Here is a 20,195-nt window from a genome sequence, read left to right as displayed (position 1 = left end):
AACAGCACAACGCTGAATGCGCAATTGCCGCAGGAGAGCACATAGACTACAACTCCCGGCATTCCATCCGTGCTTTGTTCTGAGTCACTTCCACTCTGCCGCTTTGCATTCTGGATCACCGAGTTCGTCCTTGTTTAGTAACAGTGTTTGTGTGCGTCTAGAAAACTACACTTCCCGTCGTACCTTTCGTCTAAGGGAGAGTCGACTTGAGTGCGTAGACCCACCGCGGTGCGCGCTGGAACTTGTAGTCTTTGACTGAGTTGTGGCTTCCCGACCTACGCAGTGACCGTCTACGCCACAGGACTACAACGCCCAGCATGCCGTGCAACCAGTAGGACTCCGCTGAAGGCAGCGGGGTAAGATGGCGGCCGCTGGAAAGATGGGGAAGCTCTCTTTGTTGTAAAAGCTGGGAAATCCACCCAGAAATCGTCCTTGGCCAGTGCGGGCCGTCCTAGCAGAGGCGGATTGTGAGCGGCAGGCGCCTGTGTGAGTCGGGGGGTCTGAGGAGGCGGCGGAGGAGGACTGGGGGAGAAGGCCGGGGGGCTGGGAGGGGTCTGCAGCCGGGGATGGAGCTGATCGCCTCATTTATAGCAATCGTTGCGATCATAATCGATGGCTGCAGGCAGATCTGTGCGGCCTGCACATGCAATCACGCATCCACGTACTGTCTGCAGCAGGGTGTATACGATATACTGCACATCTGTGTGTGATGGCAGTGTACAGCACAACCGCTGGGGTGGAACTATAACTCCCAGCATGCCTGGGCAGGTGCAGACCGGTAGGGCATGCTGGGAGTTGTAGTTTTGCAACAGCTGGGTGCTGATTCCCATAGGAAATGTATATATGTCATGTGGTGTTATATAGCTCATTCACATTACAACAGCCGTAGGGAAAATTGGTGGAATTCGGCCTTTGTATAGATCTACGATGACGGGAACACTTTGAATTTCCATAATTGAAGGATTTAAAGGGGTTGTTCACTACTAGGACAGCCCCTTCTTGATCTAAATGTTTGGCCCTGACAAAATAAAAAAGCTTATTCTCCTCTCCCGTGCCAGCGATGTTCCGTGTTGGCACTCGCTGTACCGGGACTCTCGTATGGTTGTTGTGACATGTGAGATAGTCGTCCAATCAGCGCGGGCGTCACTGTCCCCGCCTCCTGTCAAATTGGACATGAAGAGGAAGTTAGAGATCAGCTGTCGCCCGGACTTCCTCTTCATGTTCAAAAAGTGCGAAGGCGGAGACAGTGACGCCGGTGCTGATTGGGCGCCGGGGTCACGTGTCACAACAACTGCATGAGAGTCCCGGTACCGCGAATGCCGACACGGCTGGAACAGCATCGGCACGGGAGGTGAGTAAAGGCTTTATTATTTTATGGGGGCCAAACATTTAGATCAAGAAGGGGTTGTCCTAGTAGTGGAGAACCCCTTTTAAGGTTCAAATCGTTCTTGATATAAATTGGGTCATTCATTATTAATGGCCAGTGGAAAGTAAAATCACCAACCGGATCACCCAAAAATCAAAGTGAAAAATTGCAATTTTAGGCGGATCCTATTTGCATGATTTTCATAATGTGGTCAGTAGTGTGTAGCGTCCACGTGCCTCCTACAACGGCTAGACTGATGGGACCATGGATGGTGATCTCCTCCCAGACCTGGGGCAGCCAGGTATCTGTGAGCTCATGAACCGTCTACGCGGTGGCGTTGGGTTCAGGTTTGGGTAATGTGAGAACCAGTCAATGGCACCATCCAGGAGCTGACCACAAGGCTGGGCATGGTCCTGCACCAGGAGGAACCCAGGTCTGGCCTATCATGGAGGTTTGTGTGACCTCCCCAGACCATCACTGATCCACCGATTAACCAGTCATGCTGGATGACGTTGCTGACCACATAACTGTGACATGCTCCGTGTGAACAGAACAGGGCTTCCAATTCTGGAGTTCTCTGGGGAATGCCATTGGGCTGCACAGGTCCCATTAGAGGACGTCGGGCCCTTCTGCCACCATCGATGACTCTGAGTGACACTTTGGTGAGGAGTTCTGGACTGGAGGTCGTGTTGTACGTGTTTCCCCTCACACACAGGAGCAGATATTGGTCTTGCTGTTGGGTTGACGCTCTCTTCTTTTAGCGGCCGATGTCCTGATATCTGCTCCTCCCTCTTGATACTTTCCTGGGGATGCAGCAAACCTTGTGACTGGAGGAGCTGAACCACCTGTACAACCTGAGTGGGCTGCAGGTACAGCTCATACGAGGTTACCGACCACCAAGTCTAGGAGAGCAACTCTTACAAACTCTTCCCAATGGAGCTTATAAGCTTTGGTCTGGGGCCAGTTGGGTTGCTGGAGCGCTCGGTCAGCTTCAGGACCGCAGCCGCGCTACTCCATTACGGCAGAAGCAAAGCTACACAAAGTGACGATACCGCCGGTGAGAAGTGGCAGTGAAGCAGGGGCGTGTATGGCAAGCAGAGAGGGGGTGCCAAGAACAATCGCTCAAAATACAGCTGACGGCGCCAAAGCTTTTTTAGGGAAACCCCGATGACATTCCCTTTAAAGTCAATGTGACGGTGCCGAGAACATCGCCTCGTTTCGAAACCCCCGAGCACTATCAAAGATGTCTGATCTGTATGCAGAGCTTTCATTCTGGAAACGTGTGGTGGTGGGAGACGACCCTAATCTCTGACCTTCTCAGAAGATGGCTTTGGCTGGTCGTCTTACATGCATGGTCTCCTAGAAATGTATATAACGTCTCCTGGTTGGGTGAGGGCATGTACCAGATCACTGTGATGTAAAACTCAAGATGCAGCCATTAATTAACAGACCATTAACGGGGTTGTCTATGACCTGACGATACGGGAAACCCTCTCCTGTATCGAGCAGAGGACCAGAAGTGGAACTACCAGTATATCTGCAGATCGGACGTATATATTCTGAATATATTAGTATGTTTTTTTGGTACTAGTTCATGCTCCTTTACAAGCTGCTTTGAATTGCTGCTCTGGAACGAATCCTTTCTCAAACACAATTTACAAACACTTCGCCATGTGACCTTCTCTGCTGCCTTCCTCATCATATACAGACAGGGAACGTTTGTATATAGTGTTTCTTTCTAGAGCAGCAGTTAAAAGCAGCTTCTAACGGAGTCTGAACTAGGCAGATAAAGCATCACTTTCTGCACGGTATTTGAGAGAAGCGAGCTAAATAAGGTAATGGAGTTGATTATAATGATTCTTAACTTTGCAAAGACTGAACAGCTTTAACTATCGTCCAAGAATATTCCCTGTGGCCCTCCACCTACAACTCCCATCATCTCCAGGAGGGCACTGCTCTGTTTGCAGATGTATCCCACTATGTAACCTCCATTTATTTATTTATTTTTTTCTGTCCTGTTAGGTGTGTGATTGCACGCTGCAGTAATGGCAGAAGACCACCCGGAACAGAAACGTAGTGAGGAAGAGGAGGTAACAACAGAACCCGCAACATTGGAGGATGAACACGAGCTCCCCGCCGATGTCACCGAACAGGATCCTTCCGAAGAGCTCTGCCCCGGACACATTATTCTGGTAATCCTACACGGCTCATTCCTTATTATTATTTATTTTGCTTTGCTTATATAGTGCCATCATATTCTGCAACGCTTTACATTCACTTTTATTTCCAGTTTCGAAAAAACCTTCAGAATCATCTTACTCATCCTCCCCCGGTCCAACATTGAGTCTCCACTGCTGCTTCTCGTGTCTGTTATCACCTGCAGCTCTGATGTTACGTCGACAGCACTGCAGCCAATCTGCGAGCTATCGACATGACGTCAGAGCTGCAGACAATAATAGACACAGGACAGTGCTGGACCTGGGGAGGGTGAATAAGGCAAAGGTTTGTTTTCTTTTAAATTAAACTGAAACCAGAAAACCCTTTTTAAAGGGGTCATCTCAGCGTGCAAGTAGAACTTTTGGACCAGCTTCTGACACCCACAGCCGTCAGCTGACATATAGCCCAATATATATTTACATGGCACCCGTCCAATTGTAAGACAAGCAGGAGCAGCGCACTGGGACCTCTGAAGTTCATGTGTCTTGTTAGGGGTCTTCACCCTGATATGGTGATGTATAGTCATGGATCATCTAGCGTAAAGGAGTTTTTCTTTATTTTATTGCAGAAAGCTTTGCAGCAAGTCGTCAGTGAAAGCAAGAAGTCTCTCCACAGGGTTACAGGTATGTTTTGTTTTTTTTTTAAACCAATTTCTTAGCCTTTGTCCTGTAAGTGCAATAATACCCACAGTAGACCCCTGGAATCCAGTAAGGGGGCCAACTGAAGACACAGGGTGGATAACCATGTAAAGTTTGGCCTATAACTGTCTAGTATTGCAAGATGACATCCTAGCGGGATTAGAATACCCACCCGTGGACATACTGCTGTATACCTGCTACCTACGGATGCTCTACTGTAAAGAGGTGTATTAAAACTTTTTTTTTTTTTAATTATTTTGTAGACCTAAAAAAATCAAAATGTTCAAAACCGAAAAAGGCTTGTAAGAAGAAACCATCGAAGAGACCTGTGGACACAGAAGAGCCAAATAGTCTCCGTGCTGAGAATGAAAACTCTGTATGTATGATGGGGCCTTTCTGCTTTTATAGTTATTTGCAGATTATATCATGATTTAGTTCCTGACTTGTGACTCAGGTTCATCTTTTGCTTCCGTTAAACACATATGGTGCAAAAAGTTCCCAATGTGCATGTATAATGGAAACCTGCGACACGTGTTGTAAGGCTAATCTATACATATCAGATGTAAACACCGACATTTACCTTCCAATGGAGGCCAAGCGAGCCTTGGAGGAATTGAGCGTCTGCAGTTACATTTTCCTTTTATCACCTGTGATCTTAGCAGAGCTATCATGTCATTGCGGCTGCTTTGCTCAGATGACAGTAATTACTGGGGAGAGCTCACTGGGTACTGTCACCAGTGCTGTGGAGGGGATTTCTACAGCTGTGACTACACGACACTGGATGAAATTATCGCTGCAGACCTGGTACCCGGACCTGGTGAGTGCTGTCCGGTAATTACTGTGATCTTAGCAGAGCCGTCATGTCATTGCGGCTGCTCTGCTGAGATCACAGTAATTACTGGTGAGAGCTCACTAGGTCCGGGCACCAGTGCTGTGGAGGTGATCTATCCAGCTGTGGGTACACGACACTGTATGAAATTATCGCTGCAGACCTGGTACCCGGACCTGGTGAGTGCTCTCCGGTAATTACTGTGATCTTAGTGGAGCCGTCATGTCATTGCGGCTGCTCCGCTCTGATCACAGTAATTACTCATGAGACCTCACTAGGTCTGGGCACCAGTTCTGTGAAGGGGATTTCCATAGCTGCGAGTACACGACACTGAATGAAATTATCGCTTCAGACCTGGTACCCCGACCTGGTGACCGCTCTCCTGTAAGTACTGTGATATGAACGGTGCAGCTGCAATGGCATGATGGCTCCTCTCAGATCACAGCTGTGTATCTAATCTTATCATGTGTGATATAGTCCGCTGAACTGTCTACTTACTGTGAGCTGAGTGCTGCAGTGATATGACTGCTCCGCTCAGATACCTGTAAGGATCGGCAACACAGCGCCGCCTAACTGCCCCTCCTTAACACCTCCTGTTGCAGCAGATCCCAGTATCTGTTCCCCGGACCAGCTTTCTCATGTACAAGAAAAAGAAACATGTGGCATTGCTGCATCCATAAAGGTCTATCAAAATATCAAATTAATTCTTTCCTGCGGGAAATACCAAAAGCAAAAAAAAAATCAAAAATTCCAGAATTGCATTTTTTTTTTGGTAAAGATGTACAATAAAAAACTATCACTTTGCAGTCACCAGTAATGTCTCCGTTCTGTGATCCTAAACTTCATCTTACCTTATTCTTTTACAAACACCCAGAAGGGGAGGAGAGGAGTGACATCAGATACACGCAAGCCGATCCCACCCACTTTTACTGCAGTCGTAATGCGAGCTATCAGTACACTAGGTTTTCATGGCAAATGCCAGCTGCTGCTCCCCCTAGTGTTTAAAAGTTGAAAATATCAAAACTTTTTTTTAATCATTTTTCAACTTTAATACCATTTATACATTTTTTTAAAAAATAACTACAAAATGGAAGGTGGAACTGTAACTTTTAGGCAACTTTTCCAACTCCTGAGTGGTAAGCATTCTTACTTACACAATGATATATCCTTTTCTGCCAGGTTTCCTGTTCATTAGTAGATAGATTTCAAGGACTTTATCAGTTTTTAACCCTTGTTGCAGAGAACAAGGCAGTGACATTTTTCACTATTTTTGTCTTTTCAGGTTCCTGAACCCGCGGCAGATCCGCTGTTTAGTTTGTCTAGCGCATTGGAATATGCTGAAAGGACTTGTAGTACAATCGCCGCACCAGGGTCTCGTCTCCAGTCTTTTGTAGAGGACAGTCTAGAATATGAAGATTTGTAGTGAGTATCCGCGGCCATATTGTACCTGAGTAAGTCCGCTGGATCTACTGTAGCAGGAAATCTTTGGTGATAAAAATGATGCTTGTCTGTTTCCATATCTTTAAGGAATGTGTCAGCAAGTTTTTGCTATGTATTCCGAGAGCAGCACTATGGAGGGGCAGAGACCCTGATTCCAGCGATGTGTCACTTATTAGGTTGTCTTTTGCTGTTTCAATACAATCTGTGTTTTATCATCAGGAGATTATCACAAACAGGACTAGGTGTCTCTTGCCTCCTAGTCCAACCACACCCCCAGCACTGTTACAGTGTACACAGAAAGTAGCCAATCAGTGTTGTGCCGCGGGGTTATACACGGCTCAGCATTCCGAGCACTGCTAGATCTACAGCAGAGAAAACCGGGATTGTATCACAACTGCAGCACTCGGTAAACTAAGAGATACATCACCGGAATCAGGGTCTCTGTCACTATATCAGGTTACTTTGCAAAAAACTGATCACAGATTCCCTTTAATTCACTTTAAATAAGATGTTTGTGTTCTAATCATTTTTACCTTTTCCTTCGTTTTTGCACTTTAGTTTTCTTCCTACCCTTCTTTCAAGAGCCATAACTTTTTTATTTTTTGATTGAGGACTTGTTCTTTTTTTTTTCTTTGCATGGTAAGCTGATGGTTTTTATTGATACCGTTTTGGGGTACACAGGTTTTGATTTCTTTTATTACACTTTTTGACAATTTCAATGTTTTTTTTAAAATATATACAGCCTTTACATGGGGGTAATTCATTTTATATCTTGATAATTGGCGATATCAATTATTTTTATTTTTTTTAAATAGATTTTTTATTTTTTTTAAACTGGGAAAAGGACGAGATGATTCCAACAATTTTATTTTTACTTTTAGTCCCCTGTGGGGCACTTGAGCCTGCAGTCATTTGATACACTATATAGTGAAAAATATGATGTAGTGCAACCTGGGGTTGGTCTTTACAGTAGTACCAAGATGGCGGCGACAAGGACCTTTTTAGCAAAAAATAGCAATCCGGCTGCACCCTATAGTAGCACCGTGGGGTGGCCATCTGAAACTGCACTCAGTCAGGATTGTACCACTTAAATACCGCTTTGGGAGGTAGCTCCGATCCCTGTGTGAGAGACAGATATATAACACCAGATGTGTGTGGAGCTTGCTCAGCTCCTGAGCCCGAAGTATGACGTACATTTACAGCGCATCGGGAAACGTTTTTCCTTCAGAAATGATGTTTGGACATCCTTGGTCTTAGGATCACCGAGAATCCAATATGTCGTCAGAGGTTTATAATTCAGGCTGAGTCTGACATTTAATCTTAAGAAAACGCACATGATATACTGCGAGTTTTGTAATTTTTACTTGATTTTTCACTTTATTTTTCTCCCCTTTAAGTTCGATGGAGGAAATGGATGAAGTCGAATTTGTGGCCGAGGTCAGACTCGGAGACATCGAAGCTTATGCAAGTACTCGAGCAGGAATCTTTAGAGGAGACAGACACTGGAGATTCCAAAAATCGGGTGCGTGTGGCATGCTTCATATGTACGGGTTTTACTAAAGGCCTTTCCAGTGCTCTTCTGATTTCCGATTATTGGTGGCTTCGAACTATTATTGAATGGAACAGCGCTGCAATCCCCTGCGCGGTACTGTACAGCAACACAAACAATAAAGGGGCCGCAGCGCCCGCACTAAACGGCAAGCGTTTGGTTCTAACTGCCCTGATATTGATGGCCTATAAGTATATGCTTTCAATATTGTGATCCTGGAAGAGACTATAAAAGTTTTATTGTATTGTGCTACTTTTTATATCCTGCTGATATTTTTGCTTATCGTTTTTATTTTTTTGCAGTGTGCCTAAGTACCTCAGGGCTGCAGCTCACAGAAGGACAATCGACAATCAAAGAGACCTTATCCAGCCCCCCAAGAACTGGAGAAACTCTGGAACCCCTTAAATGCCCTCCAAAACTAAAATCTTGCACGTCCAGGACATTGCGCTTAGCCAGCTCGAGCACAAAACGTGATGAAATACAGAACTCAAAGCATGTTCAACGCAATGACCTGGGCAGAACTTTACAGCTGAAAAGTCCTTCTGCAGTAGCGGGATTTCTGTGGCCCGACAAAGGTCCATCAGATGCCTCCTCCGGGTCTAGGGTTCAGAATAAACTTTGCTCAAACAGGACTAATTTGATTAATAGCAATACTCAATTTATGAAAAATCAACCTGATCCTATAGGATTAGCTCTAGGAAATGGCACTGGGGCATCTGACGGACAACAAAGGCCACTCGGTGGAGAAGGGTCCACATCCAACGACCAACATTCACAACCTGCAGGCTCTTTGGAAAAAACAGATTCAAGTTCCGCCTATTCATCGCCCTCCTCTCAGAATCTCGCACTTTCCGCTGGCGAGAGCGGCGGCGCTCAGTCCAATAGATCACAAGACCTAGATATTTATGACCCTTTTCATCCAACAGATGAGGAGAATGTGAACGGAGATTACATTTATGAGGACTCACCAGAGAAGGAAATGGAAGAGGAGGAGGATCAAAAATATGATCCCTTTGACCCCACCGGCTCTAATCCAAGTTCCTCTGAACGCAGCCCTTCACCGTACGAGGACGATGATGATGACGAAATAGGCAGTGAATCCCATCCGGAAGGTCGAATATCAGAAGCCCTGGCGGGTATTTATAATGAAAATAGCTTAAGCCAAGAATTTCCTGGCATGGACAAAAACAAGGAAGGCGCAAAATCTGATGAAAGTGATAAATTTAAGGCGGTTGATGGGGAGGAGGGCGCTAGTGAAGTGGACGGTAATAAAAATGAGCAAAGGCTTTCCAAAGATTCCTCCGACTTGGCTCCCAGAAGCGTTTCCAAACTGGATTTTGAACCTTACAGTCCTAGCTCCAGCATAGACTTGGACACCACAGATGAAGTGGAGGTAAAGGAATCTTCACCGAAAGTACCCGAGGAAAATACTGTAGATGAAGCACCAGCTGCGGATTCGACCTTGAACGAAGCCAGTCCACCGGATGCTTCTGTGGAGCCAATAAGACGAGTATTTACTGTAGACGTCGGAAACGACTTCAACCGTAATACAGACTTCACGTCCGAAGCAGAATCCAAATCTAAGGTCGAAATTAAAGTATCGCTAGAGTCTTTAGCAAAGCCAGACATGAAATCCTACTTACGGTTAGAAAAAATTGCCAAACTTGGAAGCGAGTCGAGATCACGCCACAAACGGAGACATTCCTCCGAAAGGAGGGATCGCGACGACGACTCAGATAGGAAATACGATTCCGAAATCGAAGAAGGAGAAATTGTCCAGCCGGATGAAGATTGTTTCAGTCCAATGCGTTTGTTCCGCAGCCGCTGTCGTGTCATAGAGAGACCACTCAGAATGGTCGAAGGAGATGACTTTCTATCTTTGCATGCAGATTCAGATGAGGAAGGGGCCCTGCAGATCGATTTTGGCGAAAATCAAATGGATAACCGATGGAAAGGGCTGGACCTGAGACGAAAGATCACAAATCAACGAAGAGAGAGGTATCGTAAGAAATCAACGTCGCCCTCAAGACCTAAAAAGCAGTCAAAATCGCGTTCGCCTTCTAGCTCACATAGTCGTAAAAAAAACAAACGGGAGAGAAAGCGATCAAGAGAACAGAAAAGATCGAAAGAACCAAGAACATCAACTTCCTGGTCGAGTACAAAAAAACTGGCAAAGGACGTGAAGGAGCGGAAACGTTCTAGATCACGCTCTTACTATAAGAACAATAAGGTTTCTCGATCTCGGTCTAGAGATCGGAGGAGATCACGCTCTTGGTCACCTTCTATTAGCACCAGCTTATCCGCTGTAGGGTCTTCTCGTACGTCCGCTGAAAGGAGGAAAAGCCGCAGGTCAAAATCAAAGGAGAAAAGGCATCGGTGGTCCCATTCTGATAGTACTGATCGGTCTCGAAAAGATAAACACAAGGATAAACATCGCTCAGAGCCGAAGAAAAAGAAGAAAAGATCACGTTCGAAATCCAGAGAACGGGATCGAGACAGACGGTCTTCACGTCACTCGAATGAACGGAAGGATAAAGAGAAGCCAAGATCAAGGCACTCATTGGATGAACCCAAGATAGAAAATCCTCCGCTGCTAGAACGGAGGCGGCGAGACAGTCGATCAGTAGTGCCACCTTCCATACAGGAGCTCAATAATGCCGATCTTTTTACTATTAAGCGAACTATCACAGTCAACCCCGAAGAAAAATTGGATAGGGATGAAATGCTTCACACGCCTGAGCTGTCTGGAAAAAGAGAAGTTCTCTACGATTCCGAAGGGCTAAGCTTTGAAACCTATTCTGACCGCGAAACTCTTGATGACAGAGATGGTAAATGCAGTCGGCCTTTTCACAGGCATTCGGGGAAATCGGATTCTGGCAAAAGGAGGCTGCCCATGGAGTTCGACTCGAAGCGGGTAGAGGTAGATCGAGACAGTAGGCAGAAAATCTCGAAAGAACGGGATAGGAAGCGGGATAGATCATACACTGATGACAGTCGGGAAAGGTATAAAAAGCGATTCAAAGATGCCCCTGACCCAGAACCGGAGCCTATGAAGCTAGACAGAGAAAAGGTCCGCTCCGAAAAGGATAAGACTCCAAAGAAAATTAAGACCAGTCATAAAGACGGCAAAGGAAGTTCCACAAGGAAGGTCAAACTTCAGTCCAAAGTGGCTGTTTTGATCCGCGAAGGAGTCAGCAGTACAACCTCTGTGAAAGAGGCCGGATCCATCGGAGTGAAATTCAGTCGGGATAGAGAGAGCCGTTCTCCATTCCTTAAATCAGAAGAAAAGATGGCGGATATCAAGAGCATTCGGCCCAAGCCTGAAACTGAAGACTTAAAAGAACCTCTCTTACGGCCAAAGAAAATAAAAGGCTTAAAAACCAAGACCGGTGTGAAGAAAGTAAAGACCGCGGGAGCCGGAGGAACTCTGATAAAAACCAAGGGGACACTAGAGAAGAAAAAAAAGAAGCTGAAAACAAAGGCCTCACTGAAGAAATCTAAGGCAGATAGCTGCAGCCAGGAGATCCTGAGCCCGATTGAAGCCAAAGACGAACCTATCTGGTCTGATACTGAGAAGACCGAGATAAAGGTGAAGCCCCCCAGTCCTCCCAAACTGGCCAACGAGCAGGAGCTTACTCCTGACTCGCAGACTGTAGACAGTAGCTGCAAGACTCCAGATGTGTCCTTCATGCCGGAGGAGCTCCCTCCAGACCCGGAGAGAAGTATTGACCTAGAGGTTGACAGTATTTCAGAACCTAAAGAAGAAACTCCTCGTCCAGCACCTCCCCCTCCGCCACCTCCCGCGCCAATGTCGTGGAACCTGCAGTCAGGAGTGGACTGTGCCACCAGTGGCGTTTTGGCATGTAAGTTAATTTGCATTACTCCAGTTCCCAACCATCGATCTTGTGTATATATGTTTTTAGAGGGGTTGCGAATATGTCCAAGTTATTGCCAGTGTCTCCAAAAGGCTGGCGTAACCCATACGTTTTATGTATGAGTTTATCAACGCCCATTCTGGCTGACACTTGGCTTCTGTGTACGGCCGGCATTAACTATATATGTTTATAGCTGATTTCTACGACAATATGGCTTCCGTACCGGTGCCGTCAGGTTCCGTCTCTTGCCTTTTGTAGACTCCTGAATTGGATTCTCACAATGAGGAGTGTTGTAGGGGGGAATAAAGAAAAACTATGGATAAGGGAGCAAATATTACATTATCGGAGCACTTTATTCTGTATTTGATGATTATGATAAAATATAGAAATGATGGGGGTTGTAGTGATTTTTGTGTGTATGAAATAATTTTATTTTGTCTTGCTTTTTCAGTGACGGCTTTGCTCTTCAAGATGGAAGAAGCTAACATGGCGAGCAGAGCCAAGGCACAGGAGCTAATCCAAGCTACCAATCAGGTAGAGATGCTGCATGTGGAAGTGTAAAGTATGGTGCTTTGGCTTTACAGGATTATAGGAAAATGTACTTGTACTGTACCTTATAGAAAGTGAGTCAGTGAGCGTGTGCGTGCGTGCGTGTGTCTGTATATATATATATATATATAATATAATGTATATATGTACCATATTAATATGTATATATTTTTTATATATATATATTATATATAGTACATTATACAAAAAATTATATATATATTTTTGTATAATATATATATATATATAGATATATATATAGATATATAGATAGATATATAGATGTGTGTGTGTATATATAGATAGATAGAGATATATATACAGTACAGACCAACAGTTTGGACACACCTTCTCATTTAAAGATTTTTTTGTATTTTCATGACTTTGAAAATTGTACATTCACACTGAAGGCATCAAAACTATGAATTAACACATGTGGAATTATATACTTAACAAAAAAGTGTGAAACAACTGAAAATATGTCTTATATTCTAGGTTCTTCAAAGTAGCCACCTTTTGCTTTGATGACTGCTTTGCACACTCTTGGCATTCTCTTGATGAGCTTCAAGAGGTAGTCACCGGAAATGGTCTTCCAACAATCTTGAAGGAGTTCCCAGAGATGCTTAGCACTTGTTGGCCCTTTTGCCTTCACTCTGCGGTCCAGCTCACCCCAAACCATCTCGATTGGGTTCAGGTCTGGTGACTGTGGAGGCCAAGTCATCTGGCGTAGCACCCCATCACTCTCCTTCTTGGTCAAATAGCCCTTACACAGCCTGGAGGTGTGTTTGGGGTCATTGAAAAATAAATGATGGTCCAACTAAACGCAAACCGGATGGAATAGCATGCTGCTGCAAGATGCTGTAGTAGCCATGCTGGTTCAGTATGCCTTCAATTTTGAATAAATCCCCAACAGTGTCACCAGCAAAGCACCCCCACACCATCACACCTCCTCCTCCATGCTTCACGGTGGGAACCAAGCATGTAGAGTCCATCGTTCACCTTTTCTGCGTCGCACAAAGACACGGTGGTTGGAACCAAAGATCTCAAATTTGGACTCATCAGACCAAAGCACAGATTTCCACTGGTCTAATGTCCATTCCTTGTGTTCTTTAGCCCAAACAAGTCTCTTCTGCTTGTTGCTTGTTCTTAGCAGTGGTTTCCTAGCAGCTATTTTACCATGAAGGACTGCTGCACAAAGTCTCCTCTTAACAGTTGTTGTAGAGATGTGTTAGCTGCTAGAACTCTGTGTGGCATTGACCTGGTCTCTAATCTGAGCTGCTGTTAACCTGCGATTTCTGAGGCTGGTGACTCGGATAAACTTATCCTCAGAAGCAGAGGTGACTCTTGGTCTTCCGTTCCTGGGGCGGTCCTCATGTGAGCCACTTTCTTTGTAGCACTTGATGGTTTTTGCAACTGCACTTTGGGACACTTTCAAAGTTTTCCTAATTTTTCGGACTGACTGACCTTCATTTCTTAGAGTAATGATGGCCACTCGTTTTTCTTTACTTAGTTGCTTTTTTCTTGCCATAATACAAATTCTAACAGTCTATTCAGTAGGACTATCAGCTGTGTATCCACCAGACTTCTGCACAACACAACTGATGGTCCCAACCCCATTTATAAGGCAAGAAATCCCACTTATTACACCTGACAGCGCACACCTGTGAAATGAAAACCATTTCCGGTGACTACTTCTTGAAGCTCATCAAGAGAATGCCAAGAGTGTGCAAAGCAGTCATCAAAGCAAAAGGTGGCTACTTTGAAGAACCTAGAATATAAGACATATTTTCAGTTGTTTCACACTTTTTTGTTAAGTATATAATTCCACATGTGTTAATTCATAGTTTTGATGCCTTCAGTGTGAATGTACAATTTTCATAGTCATGAAAATACAGAGAAATCTTTAAATGAGAAGGTGTGTCCAAACTTTTGGTCTGTACTGTATATATATAATTTTTATTTTTTTTTGATAATATACAGGTGCATCTCACTAAATTAGAACATCAAAAAGTTAATTTATTTCAGTTCTGTAAGACATAATCATCAACATTAACAGAAATAATCACTTGAAATAGATCACTGTGTGTGTAATGACTCTATATAATATGAGTTTCACTTTTTGTATTGAAGAACTGAAATAAATTAACTTTTTGTAAATATTATAATTTAGTGAGATGCACCTGTGTGTGTGTATGTGTGTATATATATATATATATGTGTGTGTGTGTGTATATATTATACAAAAAAGTAAAGAATAATAAAAAATACACAATTTTTATTTATTTCTTATAATATATATATATATAAAATATTATACAAATATAATTAATATATTTTTTTTATATACAAAAAATATATATATTATACAGAAAGTAAGACATATATCTATAGACAATAAAAAAATGCATAAAATTTTTTTCCCCAATAGATCCTCAGTCACAGCAAGCCATCTACCTCATTGGTGAACCAGCCTCCACCCGTCATGGGTCATTCGGCGCCTCCATATCTTCTCGGCGGTCTACCCCTCAGTAGTAGCTCCAGCCCTCCTACCCCTACTGGAATCACAGGTCTAAACTCGCTATCATTGCCCGGCCCGACCTGCAGCTCCTTCTTCAACACTACATCCATCAATGAGCTGGGAAAACGGGAAGGCAGCACAAGCTCCGAAGGCAGAGGAGACACGGACAAGGTAGTACGAAGCGCTCGTTAGTGAGCTCCATTCAATAGGGCAGAGTCTTTTTTTTTTTTTTTTTTTTTTTTACTTTTTATTTATTTTTTTATTTTATTTTCTCCCAATCAGTATTTGAAGAAGCTGCATACACAGGAGAGAGCCGTGGAAGAGGTGAAACTGGCCATTAAGCCATATTACCAGAGGAAAGAGATCACGAAGGAAGATTATAAAGATATACTAAGAAAGGCTGTACATAAGGTGGGTTTATCTGCTCGATTTATCCCTCTGTAAGTGCAAATACTCTAATAATCTAATTATATCAAGACTCGCTGGACGTAGTCAGCTGAACTAATCTCTTAATTCCACTGTGTCGCAGTGATGGAGATATTAACTCCTTTATGGGATGTCATATTATTATTATTTATATAGCGCCATTGATTCCGTGGTGCTGTACATAAGAAGGGGTTACATACCAGATACAGATATCACTTACAGTGAATGAACTAACAATGATAGACTGGTGTAGAGGGAAGAGGACCCTGCCCTTGCGGGCTTACATTCTAGATTATACATATATATAATACATATTATATGCTCAGGAAAACAAGAGCTCGCTGCTACTGCCTGAGCGTGTCCACTGACAGGAGTAGGGATACAATAGAAAGCTCCTATGCTTATGGAAATGAAAAAATGATTCCTACATGTTAGTTGTTACCTTCACTAAGTTTTACTATGCAATCTTCATTCCTTCATTCATTTTCAGACCATCTGGATATGCAGTTTGCAGCCTGTTCCAAGCTTCAGATTTTATTCTTCTAGTAATACAGGCTGGATGTGATCTGTGTTGTATACAGGGTTCATTAGCTTATGTGTCAGCTCAGCTTCTATACTGTACTTATTGTCCTGTCATATACACTCATTCTCTATTCTTGTGTGTGAGTGTCCCTCCCAGTAATGTAGGCTGGATGTGAGCTCTTTATGTACACAAGGTGCTGCCATCTTTATTAGATAATATGTCAGCACATCTTCTATCCTCTGCTAATTTTCCTGTCATGTACACTGATCCTTTACTCTTTGTGTGAGTGTCCCTCCCAGTAATATAGGCTGGATGTGAGCTCTTTATGTACACAAGATGCTTCCATCCTTATTAGCTAATTTGTCAGCACAGCTTCTATTCTCTGCTTATTTTCCCTTCATGTACACACACTTATTTGTAGCCTGCAGCGGCAAAATAGAAGAAAATTTGCTTAACTTTGCATTTATGGAACAAATGAACAATAAACAATCGCTGTAAATACTGTTCGAAACCCCTTTTTAAATCCTTTTTAATTTTTGCCCTTTTTTTTTCCTTCCCTTCTTCCAAGAGTCATAATTTCTTTTCATTTTTAGAAGTCATGTAACTAATTGTTTTCTGTTCCTTACAGATCTGCCATAGCAAAAGTGGAGAAATCAACCCGGTGAAAGTAAATAACTTGGTGAAAGCCTACGTCCAGCGGTACAAGTACTTCCGGAAACACGGCAAGAAAATGGACGATGACGAGAGTTACCGTAGTGGAAAGGATCCGGGGGGCTTGGAAAAAGCCATGCTCCCTTTACCTTTAATTTGAGCCGGAGAGGACAATTATAATTTTACCTGTTCAAAATATTGTCAATTTAAATGAATTAAAAAAAAAAAAAAAGAAAAGAAGGAAGAAAAACTTTTATGCAAATATTTGTGGAACTTTAGAGATACTTATCTTTAGAAAATAAATCTATGTGACTCCTGACAAGTCGTCCTCCCTCTGCTCACCGACCTGTCAGAGCCGGAAAACTTCTAGATAGTCCTGCACAGGCCACTCGTTTGCTGTGCGCTCTCGTTTTAAATAGTCGTCTCTTGTAAATATATATTTTGCTTCACAGATTTGCAGCTTTATTATCCATATTCTCTGCCGGATTTTTAATTTTTAACACCATTATCCCCCATTTTCCTTCCCCATATCACCATTATTATTATTTTTATTTTGCATGATTTTACACAGCTCCACGGTTTCATCTCCAGGGTAGTAAGATCTTGTTAAAAAAGAAAAAAAAACTCCTTTTCCTGATAGCTGTATTAAAATGCCATCCTGTAAGCTTCTCTGCCTGATTCTACTTATTGCCTGTGTGTTTTCTTTCCTCTTGTCTGTAGATATGACTATTTTTTGATCATTATATATATATATATATATATATATATATATATATATATATATATATATATATATATATATATATATATATATATTCACCTTTTTTTATGCAATTTTAATTTTTACATTTTTTATATGTATTTTTTGGCACTTTATATCTGAATTTTTTTTTACATTTTTATATTTATTTCTTGGCACCTTGTATCTGCATTATTTTTACATTTTTATATGCATATTTTTTACATTTTTTATCTGCATTATTTGTACATTTTTATATGCATTTTTTACATTTTTTATCTGCATTATTTTTACATTTTTATATGCATTTTTTTGCATTTTTTATCTGCATTATTTGTACATTTTTATATGCATTTTTTACATTTTTTATCTGCATTATTTTTACATTTTTATATGCATTTTTTTGCATTAGATTAGATTCATGCTGCCAGAACCACTGTGCAGCACTAGGGTAAATATACCTTTAAGAAACCGGGCTGGGACTATATGTCTTGGGTGATGGCGGCTTCTCCCTGCCCAATTGCAATTGATTGACAGGAATGAGGAGAAGACCTGTCAATCAACTGGGGCGGGGAGAAGCCGGCATCAGCCAAGACATACAGTCCTTGGCCGCCTTTCTAAATGACAGGAATGAGAAGAAGACCTGTCAATCAACTCTTGTGGGGTGGGGAGAAGGCAGCTTCAGGGCGAGACATACAGTCCCTGGCCGTCTTTCCAAAAGAATAAAACCAACCTGGCTGCATTTTTACGGTCTAATGACAGGTTGTCTTTAATTATGTGATCCAAAAACCATGCCTATAATGTTTACACGTAACATACATGGCATGAGGATGCTGAGTTAAGTCCTGACGCCTTGGTCATTTTTTGTAAAAAAAAAAAAAAAAATCCTGGTAAATATTCCATTGTTTTTTTATTTTTATTGGCCAGCAATATTTAAAGGGAAGCTATCATCAGAAAATGAGTTATTTGCTTTATTTTTTTCATAGCATGATTTTTTATTAAAAACAAAATTAGTAATCTTTCAATTTTCACACTCGCGCTGGGTTGTTTTTTTTCCTTTTAGCCTTATACTTTCTGAAGAGTTTTCAGCAGGCTCCATATCAGCAGAGGTAGGATTACACTGACAGGTAACACCTCTATACTCACAATAGGCGATGTCACAGCTCCCCCCTCCTTTCACAATGATCTTTGCACATGCTCATTAGAAGCTTCAATACAAAAGATAAGATCTGAGTGTGTTCATTGCTAACAATGTACATGTGTTGTTTCCTGAAACAACAGAAAGTTAGAATCTAAAAAAAGCCCCAGTTGCCAGTGAGAATTTCAACATTTATTTTTAATACAGATTGTGATATGGGGGAAAAAAATTACCAACATTTTTTTGAAAACCTACATTTGAATACAAAAATCTGATTTAAACAAAAGGTCATTTCTCTATCGATTCATTGGGGGACACAGGAAACCATGGGTGTATGCTGCTGTCACTAGGAGGCTGACACTAGGCAGAAATAAAAAAAAGGCTAACTCCTCCCCAGCAGGCTACACCCACTGACATGGAGATAACTAACCAGTTTTCTTTATCGCTTCATTGGGGGACACAGGACCATGGGGTGTATGCTGTTGTCACTAGGAGGTTGACACTAGGCGAAAAAAGCTCCTCCTCCGCAGTATACACCCTCCTACAGGCACCAAGCTCACCAGTTTAAGCTTAGTGACTGTAGGAGGTAGACCTGGATCCTACTGATCCAACCCTGTTGTGTTTTATTAATGTTTTCTTCTTTATTTTTCAGATACAGCTCTTCAGGGTTAACAGGGAACACTGTGTCCCCTGTTATCCCCATTCTCAAGCGACCGAGAGAGCAGTGTGGCATTTCCCACATCGCCCACTCTCGGAGCCGCTGGCCAGGACCTATCCCCTGTCACCTTCGGGTGTCTCAGGGTGATTCTCGGTGGCCAGTCCTTGCCCATTCCCCACCCCAGCCCCCTCCTCAGAGCGGCCTGGGAGGGAGACGGTGGTCACTACGGTGACCTTCCCCCTGATTCTGGGGTTGACACCGTCTCCTGCACTGTCCAGGACCGGTCCCTGCGGGAAGGAGGAAGAGCCAGGATCCCCCCTATCCACGGAGGACCTCCTGTGTCCATCCTCAGAGGGAAAGAGGAAGAACAGTCATCGGGAAAGGTACAATCCCTCCCTGCTGCCTCCTCAGCCCCAGGTTCCTCACATCTCAGCTATGGCACGGGCCTCGTAAATCCTGGGATAATAAGGGGGGCATCACATTTCCCCGTCGACGCTCACTTACAGCAGCGCTTGGCCACGCCCCCTCTCCTCACAGTCATCAGGAAGCGAACCGGGGGCCTCGGACTCACAATAGCATGGCGTCCCCCACAGCCCCCCCCCCCCGTTTCTCTGTCCTTTTTTGCACGGCATTTCTGCCCGCGCGTTCTCTGTCGGGGGGGGGGGGGTGGTTCGGGGTGGGCTTTACTCTTTCCGGCGGGTATACACCCCTCCCAAAAACCGGTCAATCAGGACCGAGGAGCATTATGACTCTTCCGTCACGCCCACTTTTATCCCTATCAGCGGCCGAGTTCTTAAGCCCGCCTCCATCCCTTATGCCTATCGGAGCTCTGGCTCCCCTAGCTTGCTCAGGGCAGCACGCTCCGCTCTGGCTCCGCCCCTCTACGCTGCTCTCGGTCTCGCTCTGACAGCATTATTCTGTGACTGCCTCATCATCGCAGCCCTGCTCCTGTCTCCGCGGCTCCGGACTTTCCGATGGGGGATACGGGACCGTGCCCATTCCAGACCGGGTAGGCCCTACTCCCACAGGCTCCCTCCTCTACATTATTCCTGGTTAGGCACATATGCCCAATCTCAGGG

At 43.5% G+C, this 20,195-nt stretch overlaps 1 protein-coding gene across 2 annotated transcripts; it reads left to right on the top strand.

Moving 5' to 3' along the window:
* Positions 1–210: 210 nt before the first annotated feature.
* On the top strand, positions 211–17,245 carry SCAF1 (SR-related CTD associated factor 1). 2 transcript variants are annotated; one of them, XM_073655977.1, is made up of 11 exons: positions 211–356; positions 3,389–3,558; positions 4,152–4,206; positions 4,485–4,597; positions 6,333–6,472; positions 7,888–8,012; positions 8,342–11,902; positions 12,366–12,448; positions 14,892–15,152; positions 15,264–15,392; positions 16,559–17,245. In XM_073655977.1, the coding sequence occupies exons 2-11, from the start codon at positions 3,412–3,414 to the stop codon at positions 16,739–16,741; spliced, it is 4,797 nt and encodes a 1,598-aa protein (XP_073512078.1). In that variant the 5' UTR covers positions 211–356; positions 3,389–3,411; the 3' UTR covers positions 16,742–17,245. The 2 variants fall into 2 exon arrangements, with proteins under 2 accessions (XP_073512078.1, XP_073512077.1); XM_073655976.1 differs by having other exon boundaries at positions 229–486.
* Positions 17,246–20,195: the final 2,950 nt, after the last annotated feature.

This window comes from Phyllobates terribilis, unplaced genomic scaffold, assembly GCF_046119375.1.
Source record: "Phyllobates terribilis strain yellow unplaced genomic scaffold, ASM4611937v1 Scaffold_12__6_contigs__length_324123572, whole genome shotgun sequence".
NCBI lineage: Eukaryota > Metazoa > Chordata > Amphibia > Anura > Dendrobatidae > Phyllobates > Phyllobates terribilis.
The sequence above is the reverse complement of the archived record's forward strand: the minus strand, read 5'-3'. Positions and strand labels throughout refer to the sequence as shown.

What these genes read in the sequence shown, in the direction of transcription:
- SCAF1 (XM_073655977.1), top strand. Translation starts at nt 3,412, where the DNA reads ATGGCAGAAGACCACCCGGAACAGAAACGTAGTGAGGAAGAGGAGGTA. An exon ending in GCCCCGGACACATTATTCTG is followed by an intron (nt 3,559 to 4,151) that starts GTAATCCTACAC and finishes ATTTTATTGCAG; the next exon opens with AAAGCTTTGCAGCAAGTCGT. An exon ending in TAATCCAAGCTACCAATCAG is followed by an intron (nt 12,449 to 14,891) that starts GTAGAGATGCTG and finishes TTTCCCCAATAG; the next exon opens with ATCCTCAGTCACAGCAAGCC.